Source organism: Etheostoma spectabile, chromosome 23 (genome assembly GCF_008692095.1).
Source record: "Etheostoma spectabile isolate EspeVRDwgs_2016 chromosome 23, UIUC_Espe_1.0, whole genome shotgun sequence".
NCBI lineage: Eukaryota > Metazoa > Chordata > Actinopteri > Perciformes > Percidae > Etheostoma > Etheostoma spectabile.
In genome coordinates, this window is record NC_045755.1 from 22,373,873 (window position 1) to 22,391,926 (window position 18,054).

At 41.6% G+C, this 18,054-nt stretch overlaps 1 protein-coding gene across 1 annotated transcript in view; it reads left to right on the forward strand.

Annotated features, from left to right (window-relative positions):
- LOC116673481 (protein bicaudal D homolog 1) overlaps positions 1 to 11,910 on the forward strand; it is a 58,071-nt gene extending 46,161 nt beyond the window's left edge. Inside the window, exons 7-10 of the mRNA XM_032505836.1 lie at positions 2,608 to 2,998; positions 4,260 to 4,454; positions 5,883 to 6,034; positions 7,036 to 11,910. Coding sequence (XP_032361727.1) covers positions 2,608 to 2,998; positions 4,260 to 4,454; positions 5,883 to 6,034; positions 7,036 to 8,041 — 1,744 coding nt within the window. The 3' untranslated portion in view covers positions 8,042 to 11,910. The remainder of the gene's footprint in view (positions 1 to 2,607; positions 2,999 to 4,259; positions 4,455 to 5,882; positions 6,035 to 7,035) is intronic.
- The last annotated feature ends 6,144 nt before the right edge of the window (positions 11,911 to 18,054 follow it).

Here is an 18,054-nt window from a genome sequence, read left to right on the forward strand (position 1 = left end):
AGTCCTTACATAGTAACCAGTAGATTTCTGGTGAACGTGGGTTTCAGACATGCTGCTTGGTTTAAATGTGACTCCCGTTGCGTCTCTGCCGTCCAGAGATATTTTTTTTTTTTAACCGTCAGCTGGCTTCATTAAAGTCCATGCCGACCTGAGAAACAGCATCTGACTAACTTGTTGTGTATATAGTTTGTTTGTTACCATGACAACACCATTGATCTGAAGCTTGATGCTGTCATGTATATAGTTTTATAATCAGCAATAAATATAACAATTTCTGATCAACTCATGTCAATTGCATGCTTGAATAACATACTGGTTAAAGCCGCGCACATTTCAATACAACCCGACCCACTTCCGGGTTAAATTCTGTCCACTTCCGGGTTAGGACCCGCCCAGTCCGAGTACGGATCCGGATACAGATAATTCATGTGGTAAACAGATACAGATAATGCTGTACTCGCTCATCCCTAACTCCTATGCTAATTTCAGTCCCTCCCAAATCGATCATTTTGTTGATAGAGCAGCAGGCTCGCTGCGAACGACACTCGACTCGGTTGCGCCTCTAAAGAAGAAGATAATAAAACAAAGACTGTTAGCTCCATGGTATAACACCGAAACTCGCAAATTAGATACGGATACAGATAGTTCATGTGGTAAACAGATACAGATAATGCTGTACTTGCTCATCCCTAATAATCAGGACAGAATATGCATTGGTCCTCCAAGATCTGAGGTTTGCAGCCAGAGCCAATCCTTGCCTCTCTGTTTTGAGTTGTCTTCAAAGTTTTTACTTACACACTACAAAAACTGTATTTAGGACCTGCTGGGCTAGATCAGCTTGAAAGGCCTCATTGTGAAGCATAACAGCTTTGTCCACTACTTGTGTCCACCTGCAAGTTCTACTACACTAGCAACCTTCTTGCCACAGCTCCAAAAGGTTACCCAGTCATCCACATGGCAGCAGCTTATTTTGTTTCTTCAGTGACGCCTGTACTACGATTCATGATTTGGAGTTAACGAGGTAACTTCGGGTTCAACCTAGGGTTTTGTGTATCACAACGGTGGATCACTTGTTACTGGGTTAAATCCCTGTGGTAACTTATGTTGCTAACACCTAACCAGGGGTCTGTTTTAGTGCAGTTTTAGTGAAAACTCTGAGTTTGTTAACCCTGAGATGAGGGAAACTGGGTTTTCTGTTTCAGAAAGGGAAGTTTTCAAATCTGAGAGAGGGGTAACTCCAGCCTGTTTCAGAAAGAGAGGTGACTTAACCTCAGAGTCAGTTACTATGGTAACTGAGCCTGTGAACCTAACCTGGTCATGAGCAGGTTAAGTTGGAGATTAGAGATCAACTGGTGTAAAAGCACCGCCTACTGACCAATCAATACTTGACTGATAACAGCGTCACCATTCTTTGAAGATCCGATGGAGGTTGATGCGCAGAGAAAGAGAGAGAGGTGCGCTCATAAAAGTTAAAACATTTAGAGACCAACAACCCTGTGAACATTCCCTGATGGGTATTTTTATGAAAGATAGATTTAAAGAAAGATATATTTTCAGTGGCGGGAATTATGTATAGACTATTTTTAAGCTGTGTGTTGCCAACGCGCAACATCAATTTGAATTTTGTTTTCATATTTTTTATTTTCTCTCACGATCGCTTACCACTGTCAGTGTTGGATCTGAAATAACAGACTAGGCTACAGCTATGACAGTATATGGAAAGCAAATGTAAATGTGAGTCGCCCCTAACGACCCGGTGAGCGTGCAAAAGCGGGACCCAAAGCATAATGGTGGGTAGGCAAACGTTGGGAAATATCGAGACATGTGAGCCGCAAGGTCTGCAGTACATTGCCGTTGAAAATATCCCACTGACATTGATTGAGTAAAAGGGCCGAAACTGGTCTGTTGACTATAGCAGATCTTTGCCAAATTTGGTACAGAGTCTCAGAGAGGCATGCCCAACGGGCTTCACAAGTTTCACGTCAATAACAATTACTACAGCAGAGAAATTTGTTGTGTATTGAGTTATCGGCCAAAACACATTAAAAAAAACTTCTTAGTGGAAAATGGCAAGGCCTCTATCCTCAGATTCTGCTTGATTTAAAGAACACGTGGATGTATGAGTTCCTAATATGCGATGAGTAATGTGGGAGTTATAGGCAATAATACGTTTGACATCATTATAGCGCGACCCACTGGTCTACATGTGTACATTTTGGTAGGTGAGGTCCATGGGCCATTGTAAATGTAAGTTATTCACTTTAGTGTATGTGGTGAATCCAAATGTGGGTCCCATAGGCCAAGCCCACTTTGACCAATCAGTACCCCACTGTAGATTTGACCTCTGGAGTGGACCTAGATGGTACCCTTCAAATTTCGAAAAAATCGGATGACTTTTTTTTTTTTTTGCAGGCTACCTTTGCTTTACGTTTGCTCACTTTGACACACTAAGTTAGAGCATTTTCACCTGGCTGCCACTGTGGTGGAAGTAGTAATAGACACAGGACTCAAACTCCAGAGATGGTTAATATCTGCTGCAGATATCCACAAACATAATAATGAAGGTTCATAAAGGTTAAAAAAACCTAATTCACTCTTTTCTTCTAGACAAGGCAGAGGGCTCCGGGGCCTCAGTGCCTGTCTTAAAGCTATGTCTTCAGACAACAGCAAAGTTCTCCTCACACCACGCCTCGCCAGGCGTCTGGCTGCTGTTGTTTCCACAACCTTTACTCCTGGGGAGTCGCGGAGCCCCTCGCAGTCTCCATCCAAGGAGCCCTTATCTGGGGAGGTGGGGGGAGGAGAGAAGGAGGGAGATAAAGAGGGCCTCCAGGTGCCATCTGAGCAGAAGCTGCCACTCTGCACACCTCCGACCCTCTCACCCAGCATCAGTGCCTCTTCATCATCATCGTCATCATCATCGCCTGCCCTGGAGCCAGCTGGTGAGCTGCGGCGGGAGCCCATGAATATCTATAACCTCAACGCCATCATCAGAGAACAGGTAGAACAGTGTTCTCATGTCAGTGTCAGTGGAATTCCCTTTCTCTTTTCTTTTCTTTCCTCTCTTAAACTCTCCCATCTCCTCTTTTCCTCCCTAGAGCTGTCACAATTCCAAATGTTTCTGTACAGTTAATGTACTCAGAAATAATTGCAGTAAACAATATGCTTGTCTCTTTCAGACAAAATTTAAAATACTTATTTATGTATTACTTTTTCCAACCAATTCAAGTTCTAAATGAATTTCAGGATCCATCTTTTGGTTAAATCACTGCTATGTGACCCAGATCATGTAGTAACACAGGTACACAGCCTATTAAGGTTACCACACCTCTTTATTATCATGAAACATTGCTGCTGTTTAAAAAAAAAAAAAAATAGAACATTTTTCCTCATCAATAAAAACAAAGCAGTGATCCTTAACAAAAACAGATTAAATTAAATTAGGAGAACTAAAATAGTCTTCTCTATTGGCAAAACTGTGTGGCAAAATAGCCATCGTGCTCTTGTACTTATGTTTCTTTCTAACTGTATCCCAGTTACGGGAATGTCTTCAAACGACTCATAAGAAGTATAAGCTAACAATTAATTGCCTAACATAAAGTGTGCTAGTAAAGAAAAGGCCGGCTGGCAATGGGTTAAGTGGGGCTTACCTGAAGCTGTGACCACGGCTTGCTGTTGCTAGTGTCTAGTTCAATTTTTTTGTTATTAGTGGTTGGTCAAAAAGAAAACAAAGCTGGAAATAAAAGGCATTCGGGCTTCAGGGCCACAGGCAAAGGTGCTCCAATGGCAAAAGTCTCTTCAGTGTCGATACAGCTACGCACCACCTCCGTCACTCCGCAACATGAGTCTCTCTACTTTCCGAGACTCTGTATCCTTATCAACTCAGAGCACCTGTGGATAAGCCCCACCCACTACCAGCCAGCCAAAACAAAAAAGGAGGAAGTACTAAAGACTACTAAAAGGGCACACTGCTCACCCTAACAATTCCCCCTTGTGATTGTTGTTGCTATGGACACACAAGAGGGACAAGTACCAACAACTAACAAAAAACATAGCTTCAGCTCAACAGTCTGACCAAAAATCACTTATGTAATTACAATTTGGCATATACAACAAAGTCAACAATTACTATCAACAGCCAATAATGTTAGCAATTAATTGTGGTTAAGCAAAGAAGCCATGTTTATGTAAAAATATTGCGATTAGACAATTATGTAATAATTGTTATAGGCCTAGTCCTCACCTCATCTCTCTTCCCCCAGGTGAAGCACCTTCAGCGGGCGGTAGACAGGTCTCTGCAGCTGTCAAGACAGAGAGCTGCAGCCAGGGAACTGGCCCCTCTGCTGGACAAGGACAAGGAGAGCTGTATGGAGGAGATCCTGAAGCTCAAGTCCCTCCTCAGCACCAAGAGAGAGCAGATAGCCACCCTCCGACTGGTACTCAGGGCTAACAAACAGGTGAGACATGTGATCTGTACATCTTATGATTGTAGCTGAACAATACTGAAAAGTGAAATAATATTTTGGATTATGTCATGTGAATTTTAGGCAAGTTTAGTTTAATTTATTTATCCACAAAAAGATATAAAATACATACATATTCAAAAAGTAATTTCAGTGCAGGAGATAAAGGAAAGCAGCCTGAAAAAGCTTCCTAATCCTCACTTAATACAATTAAAAATTAAAAGTGTCATTAATACACATAAATATGCATATATACGTGGTAATGTGGTGGGTATGACTGTTGGTCAAACATTCAGAGCTATGCTGACCAGTAGGGATTTCTTTAAGACTGCAAGGGAAGCTCAGCTTCCCCTAAAATGCCAAAAATGAATGGTCTACACTATTGTAAAATTTTATTGACTAAAACACTCAAAGACGAGTTTGTTCAGAATCAGCTGACTCGATTTCCTCCTCCTACATTCCCAAAGCGTCACAGTGCATTTCCTAAAGCCTAGCGTCCATGGACTTTAGCAGTTACATTATGTTATATTATGTTATGTTGTCCTGCATGGGGATGCTTTGAACAGTTTTTATGAGTGCTTCAAAACTGGTCATTGGATAAATGCTGCGATTATGTCCCACCCACGGACGCTCAACGTCTCTGGGGGGTCAATGGAGGAGTGGACGCCGGGCTTCTGCGTGATGATTGGGGGGTCTGTTGAAATGTTGCATCTCCTTTTGATTGACAGCGATTTTCTCCTATAAAAAGTTGCTGAAGCTACAAGCTCAGTTCCATTGCAGATATTGCAAGTGTTGTTGAAAGACAACTGTTGCAACTTATTACTTGGTGAACTAGCCAGCCAGGAAACTGCACACAATGGCAGACAATGCTAATGTTGTTGACCTGATTTTGGCGAAGCCATTTGAAAGTCTTCATTATGAGGAGAAACTTAAAATTGAACAGCAAGGCTGTTATTACTTATTAACACCTTAGATTAATTAGATTGATTTAGTGCAAAAGATAGGGCAAAGTAACAGGTATTTTCAGCTCTCCTGGTATGACAATGTTAGCTGGCTGACTAGAGTGCTGTGACAAAGAAAATGTAATGCTGGCCATGCCTCTTGATGAAACCATCTCATTGATATTATAAATTATTATAATAATAATTATATAATATATTATTATAATATTATAAATAAATGTACACTTTTTATGATGTAGGCCAAAAATGAGCTTCCCCTCTTTGAAAGACCAGCAGCCGCCACTGATGCAGACCAAAGACAGCCTGTGTCAATACTGTCATAACTGCAGCACCAAATTCTTGTGACTGCTGCCACAACCCACATCTGCAAACCTACCAGTCACAATATGACTTGAAATGCAGTTATGTAAATATAAAAGATTTAGCCGCGTTAATGTGTGCTCTGTGTATGTTCACCCAGACGGCAGAGGGGGCTCTGGCCAACCTGAAAGGTAAGTATGAGGCGGAGAAGTCCATGGTGACTGACACCATGATGAAGCTGAGGAATGAGCTCAAAGCCCTGAAGGAGGATGCCGCCACTTTCTCGTCTCTGCGGGCCTTGTTTTCCACCAGGTCAGAGATGAAACAGAAGCATTTCAGTCCATTACTTAATATTTTATTTAAATTAATGACTCAGATGACTATGTACAATGTGAAACATTTTGCTTGCAGTGAAAAATCCGCAGAGCAGTTCCTCTCAGCTCTACTTTTGAGTGGCCAAAAACTGAATTAATGCAGGTTTAATGCGATCTTAGAGCTTCTTCAGTTATATTTGAAATAACGCAGGAAGTTTTTTTTATCATATCATATAATTTCTCAGTGTACCAATATGTGTATGATGCATTTTCTGTCAATCCAACAATCAACAATCTTTCTAATATTACAGTAATGGAATAGGTTGACATTTCGGGAGATTATGATTATAGATTATTAAAATGATAAATTTCTACAAAGATTGATGCCACTCGTGTCTGCACAGTAACTGAAGCCACGCCCAACCACTGGCTAGCTTAGCTTAGCACAAAGACTGGAAACGGCCAGGATAGATCTAAATATATCACAGTCTGCCTATCAGCACCTCTAAAACTCACTTGTTAATATGTTATTCCTAGACCCAAACCGAATCTGCAGATTTTTTTTTATTTTTTTACAGTGTTCAGCGGTGATCCAGAATGAAAATCTGCAGAATTTAGCAACTGTTTTTCTGCTTGTGTTCAAGATGTATAAGATATTTTTGTAATTCCTTTAAACTGCAGAACATTCTGCATAATTCTGCGTCTGCAGGGTCCGTGTGGCCCATGTTATAGATTTGTCTGTTTAAATGTATAAAAACGTAAAAAGGTGTAAAAGCGCTTGTCCAAGAAAAGAATAAGATGATGGAAATAATGGTTTGTAACAGGAGAACGGGAATGGAGAGATATTTGCTTCTTTATAGAGCTGTGTAGAATGAATCATTACTTTATGTTATCACTATTATTATGGCCTATTTTTCCACCTTTTAGTAGTTATTTACACATTTGTATCTGCTCATTTTTTTTACCTTTTTCAACCTGTTGAAACCATGCCCTCTTTAGGTGTGATGAGTACATTACCCAGCTGGATGAGATGCAGAGGCAGCTGGCTGCAGCTGAAGATGAGAAGAAGACTCTGAACTCTCTCCTGCGTATGGCCATCCAGCAGAAACTGGCCCTCACCCAGCGCCTGGAGGATTTGGCTTTTGATCAAGAGCAGACCCACCGCACCCGCGGGGGCAGGCTAAACCGCGTGAAGACCAGCACTCCCAAAGTAAGTCCCTCGGCCTCGGCTTCGGCCTCCACTATAGCCCATGGCTCTTCAGCTTTGGCCCCTGTCAGCCTCCCCCTTTCCAGCCTTCCTAGTCCTACATCAATTCTTCCTGATGACCCCTCTGTGCCCCTGAGCCTGTCTGTGGTCAGTGCAGCTTTGTCCTCAGCTTTCACCTCCCCTACGTCACAGATACCCCCTCGCAGTCCGTCATCAACAGCTGTTGCCTCATTGGCTGGCCCTTTGGTGCCAGAGAGCCCTCCATGTCTGGAGGCCCCCTCCTCTCCCTCAGAGCGGACCTCGCCCTCAGCCACTTCGAATCTGACTTGCTCCCAGTGGACCCTGGGTGTGCGGACGGTTGTGGTTGACTCCCACAGTTTCAGTGTCAACATCTCCCCCACTCTGCCTCGTAGCTCCGGCCTCTCAAGGCACTACTCCCCAGACTCGCAAACCGCTTCCCCATCCACCATCAACACGAGGCCCACCCAACCAGGATCTGCCCCGTCCTCTCCCTACCGGTCCCCTATTCTGGGGCTCAGGCGCTCTACATGGAGCCCCTCACCCCGAACTCGGCCCTTGTCTAGCCTGATGCGCTCCTATGTCGTTCCCCCCCCTTACTCCTCCTCCCACTCTCCTTCTTCTTCCCACAGCTATTCATCCGCCTACTACAGCTCCTCTCCTGCTTTTACCCCCTCTAGCTCCTACCTCACCTCTGGTACCTCCACGTCTTACAGCCACTCCACCAACTACACGCCCCTCTACCCCAGATACTACAGTTCATACCGGCCACGGCACTGACGTCTTACTATAAATTCTTTACTATAACCCTTTTGAAGGCTTTTCCACCAGGCTCCAAATTGACATTAAAACTGCTACTCCCATCAGCCTTCTCTTTTTGTCTTCTGAGAGAGTGGGGGCTCACAGAGAGGAGGACAGAGTGGTTTCCTGTTTCCCAGTTCCTGTTTCCTTGTGCCTAAGCTTTGGCCAATAGGTTCTAAATGTTCTGTGACTTTGCTCAGGGATTTGACATAAGGAGCACAAGTGGCCCCACTTTTCTTCTATTCTGAGACTGCTGATTGGTCCAAAGGAGGACGTTAATAGAGACTTTTTAACGAAGGTTTTTAGTATTTAGGTTCTTCAGGTTGAGACCACACTTGCATGAAGTGATTAAAACACAGAGACATTCAGACATTGACTTGCACATCTTGCAGACAATTTCATATGTATGAATGAGGGCAATGACACATTAATTACCTTTTCTATATATTCAATATAATATCCACTCTGTGGTAAGTCTGTATACACAAAAACACTGTAAACCACATATTTTCAGTGGAAACATTCTCCTTTGTCAATGAGGTACTTGGATGTCTAAGGGTTCAGTATGATTCAAACTAATTTGGTTGTAAGTGTTAATACCAGTTCCAGATGGCCACACACAAAGCTCTGTTGTAGACAATGTTGGCACAATGATCTGTCCTGAAAGTCATTTGTGGTATGGCACTAGGTGGCAGTAGTACCTTTGTGAAGAACAAAAAAAACCCTGCAATTTTTTACACCTATGCCACCTGGCAAATTGTTTCAGCCAAGTCGCCATACTTACTAAATTGTCGTTATTGAAAAGTTAGTGAAATTGTAGGACGCAGACCCTGGAATTCCAACATTGGGAGGGTGCTTGAGAAGCTGTATATCCTTGCAACAAGGACTTTGTTTGAATTGTACGGACCTTCAGTGTTTCAGCTTTTATCTCACTCTTAAATCTCTCCATCTCACACAAATATACACACTGTATGATGAGACAGTTGTGGACAAGGAGTGATAGACTACTCATTGATACAGTATATAATCTGTCATGGTGGGTACCACTTACTAAAAGAAATTCATAGGACAACTCAATGAGTATTCCTTGTTTCTTGTCCAAGGTAGTTGCCCTCATTAGCTCAACCTTCAGCAATTGTCTAAGCACAACCCAGTGGCTTGTTATCATATAGCAATGTACTCCTCTATGCATGTTCACGTTTGGATGCTCTTATGCTGTAAACTTCCTCCCCCTTCCATATAAAAAAGGAATCTAAGAGAGATGCAGGCGGTGCAGGCTGTATAAAGGTTGTGGCAGGGATGAACTTATGAGGAGGAAGGAGAACATTCAAACATGGCATATGAGCAGTGTAGGATCAGCTGAATATCATCATCAATACGACTTGAAATTAGCTCTGTGATGTGTCTCAATAGTCTGAAGTTTCATTCTCCTTATTTCTTATTAAACTATGTAAAGAGCACTTCTAAAGTAACTAGTAAATTTAACAACAAAAAATTTAGAGGAATTCCTCAACAAGTTGAGTTTCTCCCACACATAACCCATTATTTACAACTGACTTGCTTTTGAGAAAGATGCTCAAGATCCACAAGCTACACTGGTTAGGATTAGAAATATGAACTTTTGTGTAACTAGGCATGGGCCGGTATACGATTCTGACGTTATGATGAACTTCAGCAAAAACATCACGGTTTCAATGTATTGCGGTATTGTAATTACAGCTATGAATTATATTTTTAAATGTCTGGGTAAAATAAAATAAAACAATTCTCTATTAAACACAATGTATTTTATTTTTAAACCCACTGCACACTGCCAAAAAAAAAAATATTTCTAAACTGCACTTCCTGACCTTATGTTCACTCATTAAAAACAACTCATTCCTTAGGAACGGTATAAAAAAACATTGTTCCTTGACATTAAATCTTGACTTTTTCAAACCGCAGTATACCGTGTAACTGGCCCATGCCTAGGTATAACGATAATTTGTAATTTTCATCTTCTGGCCCTGTATCACTTTAACCAGGTTAATATTAAGTCCCATTTCTATGTAACATAAGATTTAAACCCAGACTGTTGTCTCTCACTGTTATTTTTAGCTTGCACAAGATGATCACTATAGAGGGACACTGATTATTTTGGTTGAGTTTATAGATAGTTTAAAGATTATACTGTGTATATGTTTTCTCAAAATACAATTTTGTGAATAACCATAAACTGAAGCATTTATTTAAAAACATGATTCAAAAAAGTACTACCACATGCCAACATACTGTAATTTAGTATATTTATATCCAAACACTGACAGCAAGTGATTCAAGACTCTTCTAACTATAATCTTTAGGGTTATACCTGTACACCCACACTGTAGCATCCTTTTGTGCCTCTGAAGCCATCTGCATAGGTCTGTCCTGTAACACGGAGTGACTTCTGACACCGAATGTATTCAGGTTATGTTAACTCTTGTTCACGGCAATGAATCAAACTCAGGGAACATGACACACCTAATTCAACCTATGAGTCCACGACCATCATTCATGAGTCAACAACCATCCAGAATGACTATAAACATTATGATATCATTTTGACTTAGAGAACAGATCTCCCAAATTAGGTTTTACTTAATTTTAGTCAAGTTAAAGGAAATATGGATGTTTTACATTTTACCCAGAGTCAGAGATACAGAGATAGTCCTGTGGTTTGTGTATCACGTTATTCCAATCTGGGAGTGTTACAAAGTGTTTTACTTTTGGAGTGGATCAAATCCAACCAGTTTATGACTCGTTTTAATTTGCTGAATTTGAGTTAATATTGGATTTAATTTAGATTCAACTGCGAGTGATGGTGGCTTCGCAACCATTTTTTTTGCAACTGCTCAGTTTGTTGACACTTCTTAGTTCTTTCTGCCAATTGGGAAACATAGTAGCTGTTAGAAATTCCTAATTAATGAGCAGCACAGTTGACCAAAACAGATTAGGTCCGTAAAACTGAAAACACAACTTCCAGGAACTGTTTACCCATCAGTATGTGGTTAGCTAGCAAGCTAGTCACCAATTCCAACTCTGTACTGGATTTGTTGATCTCTCCGTTTGACCTGAGTTGGCCGCAAACTCATTCTTAAAAGTGTTTTTATGTGCTTTTAACTTCAAATAACATATGTGAGATATGAGTTCTGCACACATGACATCATGTTACCTGTGTCTCTGTGTGCCTTACAAAACTGATTAAACAGCACCTACACAGTGTAGCCTCGTAACAAATGCCTGTCTGAAAATGCCTGCTTCCTTTATTTTTCATTCCCAAACCTGCACCTCAGGTTACATTGCTGGTTTTGTGTGGATTTATTTTTGGTTTAGATTGTTTTTTGGGGGATTGGATTATGACTCTGCACAGTCAGAAAATACTTGTAGCTGTCAGTAGGTATTTTTTTGTCTGGGGGATGTCCAGAATACAGACTTGGCAAATACTTGTCCGTCCCCCACCTTTTCTGCAATGTATACATTCTTTTTTTCCTTTTTATCATTGGAACCTTTAATCACCAATTATTTATCTTCTGATCTATTTCTAATTCAGACTATCACAGTAGTCTGTTGACTGTTGACTCGTGTTTAACACTGTAAACACACACGTTTTGTTTAATATGCAACATGGGGCAAAAACTCATTTGACAGGCATCTTTTTTCCTGGATTTCTGATTGGCTCCTTTGAAAGTTGTGTTTAACATATTAGGCCCACATCTTGTCTTTTTTTTTTTTCCTACCTGAAACAATCAGACGTCAATCTGATTTTAATGAGCAAATGGCATTTGAGAAGGAGTCCTCATTATGTTCTTGGGGGTGGCAGTAGCTCAGTCTGTAGGGAGTTGGGTTGGGAAGGGTCCAACCCAACTCCCTCTTGGGAAGGGGAGGGTCACCGGTTCAAGTCCCCCACAAGGACCAAAAAGTACGGAGTGTAGATTGGTGGCTGGAGAGATGCTACTTCACCTCCTGGGCACTGCTAGGTGCTCTTGAGCAAGGCACAGTACCCCCCCAACCGCTCAGGGTGCTGGTTTGCCTGGCAGCCCACTCACTCTGCCATCTCTCCATTAGTGTGTGTGATAACTAACAAAGTGTGGACTCTGTAATTGTAAATTGTAATTTCCCCATTGGGGATCAATAAATATTTTAAAATTAATTAAATTCTAGTCAGTGATTTACGAATACATTGTAAAAGAAACATATTTTAATAAAATTCACATCCCAACCTTGTTTTTACTGCACTCAAGCTGATCCATTTCTTTGACACCTGGCCTCAAGGTGTAATTACAATCAGAAAAATGTACATTACCCTTGTGGGATCACACCAGAGATTTTTTTTTTATTTAGGAAAGATTAGGCAACATACTTTACTGCTGACCAATTTCTAAAGAATCCTCTATGGTTTCAGTTTTCCTTTCCGATCAGCAACTGGTACCCACTTAAATGGTGTGAAAATGTATATGACTTGAAACTTGCTTGTCCTGATTTTGAAGCATCATACTACCTCATTTATCATACTTGGTGGTAATGCATCTCTGTCTTCTGGAACTTGGGTATTTCAGTTACTGAGTAACTAGACTCCTCTTTTAGAGTCTATATAAACCATGGCACAAGGATGGCAAAAGATTTATTTTATGTTAGACGAGAGCTACTCAGCTACAGAGTGCTCAGTGCTGCCACTAGTGGCTGGAAGCTAGGTTACAGCAATTATACTATATCAATGGTAATCATTGTAAACTATCATATTTGTAAAAGACCTTTTTTGTCGGAATAAATCATTTCTTTTTTGTGATTTTACACTCACATAATGCAATTTGTCCTGTTGTATAGGTCAGGAAGAGTTTAAATGTGCTGAGTTAATATTTTTAACAATTCTTCCCATTAACAAATGTTATGAGCAGCACAGTGACTGAAATGACCACTTTCCAGGATATTATGATGTATAATATCAGCAAACAATACATTTCTTTGTTAGTTACAGTACGTTGCATCTGTGTGGTAATGCAAATTAAGTTGTTCTCTATCGTATCAAGACAATCTCTCCACCGTTACATATGTCAGATGAACAGGGATGATCCCCCTGAGGTCAGGTTTGTTGTTACTTCTGTAAGACACACCAGCTTGCCCGGCCACGCCTTATGCTATTTCATATAAAGTACCTGTGCTGGCGTGGACTCACTGATCTCATTGATCTCCACCTGTGAAGTATGGTTATGTGTGTGCAGACAAACTCATAAAACGCCCGGAGGAAATAAGTGTTTCTAAACAAAAGTACAAACGGAAGAAGATACTTTCCTGCCTAACCGGCATCTTTCTGATTCTGGAGAAAGCCCGGGGGGTCAGCTGCTGGAGTCCTTCAGCTGGCTTGTCAGTTTGCTTGCCCAGGGATAAAGTAGTCTGGTGAAGCTGGCCGTTGGCAAAACCGCACGTTTACTGTAAAGTGGTGTGGATCTCTAAACCTCGGTCAACACTCAAGGTTGTGGCAGGAGACCAGAATGCCTCAGGCCCTAACTTAAAGCTCTGCCAGGGCACATTTGGATTATTTTTCTATTTTTTTCCTACAAACATATTTTATACGCCCACACTGGTGTGTGGGCTTGCAGTTGGGATGGTACTTGCCACATGTGTAAGTTCACCAGGTGGTTCCCTACTCTGTGACAGCAGTGTGACCTCCTGTCATTTCTTGTGACCCAGTGGAGGTGGGAAAATTGGGAAAAACCTTGCATGGAATTTTGGCAGAGGTCTAGGCAGTGTGTGTTGTGCTTCTACAATGCATGAGCATGACTGCTCGCTGATTTCCTGATTGCTCAGAGGCTTCCTAAGGCAGGCAGTCATAAGTCCAGTCCTTTAGTCTCTCTTTAGGTTCGACCATGGTCCTTGGAGCACTTCTGCATCCTTCCTGATTTGAAGTGGCTCTCCCTTGACACAGGGTTACTCTGGCATACCTTTGCCTGAAGAGTAGGCAAGCTCTATGACACAACAACTATTCAAAAATAGCAGCAAAGGCTGCAGGTTCTTGCAGGATGGGGCCGGTTTGTCCTTTACCCCGATCCAGCATCCCTGAGAGAAGTTCCATCTGGGTTCTACTCTCTGCACAGCGGCGAAGGCCCTATTGTAATTGAAGGAATTATTATTATTCTTTCTTTCTTTCCTTTATCCGGCAAATGAATTGCCTTTTTGGAGGACTTATCATATTCAAAAACTCACCAAATTTGGCGGTCGCATCAGGTCTGGTGAAAATTTACGTATTTATTTTACGGTTTCGGAAATAGGCACACAAAAATGTCTCGCTAGCGCCACCTACAAAATTAAGATAATTGAGCCCCTGCAGCTCGATTAACGTAGAGTCACAAAACTTGGTACACATATGTAGCATGGCAGGGCGGACATAAAACTCCATTGTAGCACCCACCTAAACCCAACAGGAAGTCTGCCGATTTGTTGTGAAACTTCGAAATTAGTGCAATTTTGGCCATTTCCACATGTTGTACTTTCCTCTCTGAGAGCATGGTTTCTCTGCCGGAACCTGTTTTTCCAATTTGGGATATAACGTGTTTTCATTCATGAATTGCAAGCATTAAATCGTCACAAACACGCTCATGCAGCACATCATTAGAAAGCTTAAAGTCTCATGATTCCATCAAGCCCCCGCACAAAGCATAAGGTGACTTACAGCGGTTATAATCACGTTATGAAGTAAAGAAACACAGAAAGATTCTGCACCGTTTCTGTCTAAGTCGAGCGTGCATCCCTACCTTTGTCCTCGTGTCTTTATCCACAGTGGTGAAAGATCGTCATAAACCTTTTTTTGCTACATAGCCAACAGTTCAAAGAATAAGTACATCCAATCCTTTTAATCCAAAACGAGCTGGTCCCCTCACAATCTTGTAAATTCTGGCCAAGTTTCCTCGTAAACAAAGCTGAACAGTCCATCATTTTTGGACTTTGATCGCTTCTGCTGTCTGTCCTGAAGCAGCCACATTGTTTCTTTGCAAACAGAGGAATAGGCTAAGGCATAAGCTTTTGATTGACAGCTGAAATAAGCCAATCCGTCCACTGTAGGCTGAGTTCTCCTTTATGGAAGCCAATAAAGTCGCAGGGTTTACAGAGGAGGGTCCTGGTTAAATATTGAAAGCTACTCTATCCAATTACAACCAAACATTATGAAACCAGCCTCCCTGTGTAGCCAATAAGAAGACGATTTGATTGATACCAAACATGGCCAGAAAAACGTAACCTTGTGATGGCTCCAGCTGTGTCAAAGCAAAAATATGGCCTTCTTATGGCATTTCACCATTTCATCAAATTATGATTACTTATTCCTAAAAATCTATGCATGTACTTCTTTCAGGTATATGTGTGAGTGATGTGGATGTGTTTTTGTATTTGTAAGTATTGTATTTTGCCCTTTTTGGGCTTTTTTAGAAATAAGAAATAAGAAAAACGCAAAGACATATCTGTAGAAATACATTCATATAAAATCCATTTTCTAAGTCATTTTTTTCTGGATTTTTTCTGTTCTAAGTTTAGACATGTGGCTAGGGTACTGTAGCCCATCTTATATGTTTACAGTAGTGTTTTTTATTAATTTTTCAGATGATTTACTTGGACGGAAATAGAAATTCTCTGTTCTAACCTCTGTAGCTCTGTGTCAGTAAGGCCTAGTGTCACAATGCCACTAGATGACTGGGTCATCACAGAGGGCAAAAGTATGTGGAAACTGCAGCACTTTTTAAGGGGTAAAAATTTAGGCGAGAAAAGCCTATATTTTCAAGTGTCTCTGAAGAGGTTTTAATGAACTTCTCCTAGAGCTTTCATCCGATCATCTTCAAACTTGGTGTGTGTCATTTGAACATGTTAACGATGAAAAGTTATTAAAAGAAAAACTTTTTGTCATAGGGCGTGGCCATGGCGGGGCGGCCATTTTGTGCGATTCGTCAACAAAACAGGAAGTGGGTGTAACTTGAACGTACGTTGTCCGATTGGTTTGAAACTTTCCACGATTGATCAGAGTCCGCCCCTGACGACAGATACACGCCAAAATTCGCTCAAAGTCATAGCGCCCCCTAGTGGCAACAGGAAGTAGGCCTAAAAGACAAGGTGCTATACTTTAACAAACTCCTCCTAGAGATTTCATCAGATCAGCTTCAAACTTGGTCTGTGTCATCTTGAGATGTTAACAATGAAAAGTTATTAAAAGAAAAACTTTTTGCCAAACGGTGTGGGCGTGGCATGGCGGCCATTTTGAGTGTTTAGCGATGAAGGACAAAGTGGCTGTAACTACAGTGTACGTTGTCGTATCTGCTTGAAATTTCCCACAATCACTGTCCAGGCCTAAGGGCATCTGCAGGCCAACATGGACTTTTGGAGATAGCGCCACCATCTGGCAACTGGAATAATGCCTTATATGACAAACATCATCCGATTTACATGAAACTTAGAATGTGTGGTCTACATGAGATACTGAGGCGGCCCCAATATTGTGACCACGCCCAGTCAATCAGGCCACGCCCCCTTTCATAACATTTGAACCGTTCAACGTAGAGTCTTGTGTGAGGTATCAATGAACTCAGCAGAGTTCCCTTTTCATTGGTGATGTTTGACCCGCCCCCCTATGATGCGGCCACGCCCCCTTTCACAGATGATGACCAGTATGACGCATAGGCTTGTGTGAGGTATCAATGAACTCAGCAGAGAGTTCCTTTTTCAATGGTGATGTTTGACCCGCCCCCCTATGATGTGGTCACGCCCCCTTTCACAGATTATGACTTGTATGACGTATAGGCTTGTGTAAGGTATCAATGAACTCAGCAGAGACTTCTTTTTTCATTGGTGATGTTTGACACGCCCCCCTATGATGTGACCACGCCCCTTTCACAGATAATGACCTCTATGACGTATAGTGTTGTGTGCGGTATCAATGAACTCAGCAGAGACTTCCTTTTTCGTTGGTGATGTTTGACCCGCCCCCCTATGACGCGGCCACGCCCCCTTTCACAGATAGTGACTTGTATGATGTATATTCTTGTGTGAGGTATCAATGAACTCAGCAGGGAGTTCACTTTTCATTGGCGACAATTTTCAGTGTATGAGTGACGCGCAAATGCGCGGTCGCAAGGAGAGGCGTCCGCCAGTAACCCCGACTCACGCAGGTTGGCGAGGGCCCTCCATTGCTGCTTGCAGCTTTAATTCAACTTGTTTTGGTACTATCTAGGCTTGGGCAGCACTGTCTCCTCACAGTGTGTCTTCAAGAGTTACCCGTACATATGAAATATGTAACGGTGGAGATATCTTGATACAATAGAGAACGCTTGGATACCTTGATACATTGTAACCTTGGTTCTCTGAGTGAGGAGACTATCTCTCCAGCTGTTGGCCACTTGGAGACGGTTCCGATCAAACTATCAGTGATTCCATAACAGCACAGGTCCTTTATCAGAAGTAGCATAGGGCATGGCCGGGCAAGCCAGTGAGTCTCAAAGAAGTATCCACCTCCCTGAGTGAGGTCATCCCCGCATATATGGAATATGTAATGGTGGAGAGAAAGTCTTCACTCAGAGAACCAAGGTTACAACGTAATCAAACAATTTGAACACAGTAGTGAAATGTGAAATAATGACCTTTGACAATGTTCACAAACATAAAACACAACAGTGAGATTTAGAAAATTGTCAGCTGTAATGATGAGTTTTAAAAATGGACTAAGTTACAAGTATGGTCCCTGAATGTCTAATAACACATCCTCAGCCATGCAAAATTGGTGGACTCTGCTGTCATTGCATCAGATAATCAGCAATTTATATGGTCATCCAAAATTTTTAGAGGCAAAGTTGAGTTGATGCAAAAGTGGACTCAAAAGAAGGACTATTAACATCTTTTGTGGGTGTAACCTGTATTATGATTAAGGTAAAAGAAGGAAACCAGTGTGATCTCCTCTCTGTGATACCCTTGCTCTGTCTTAACAAACACAACTCACA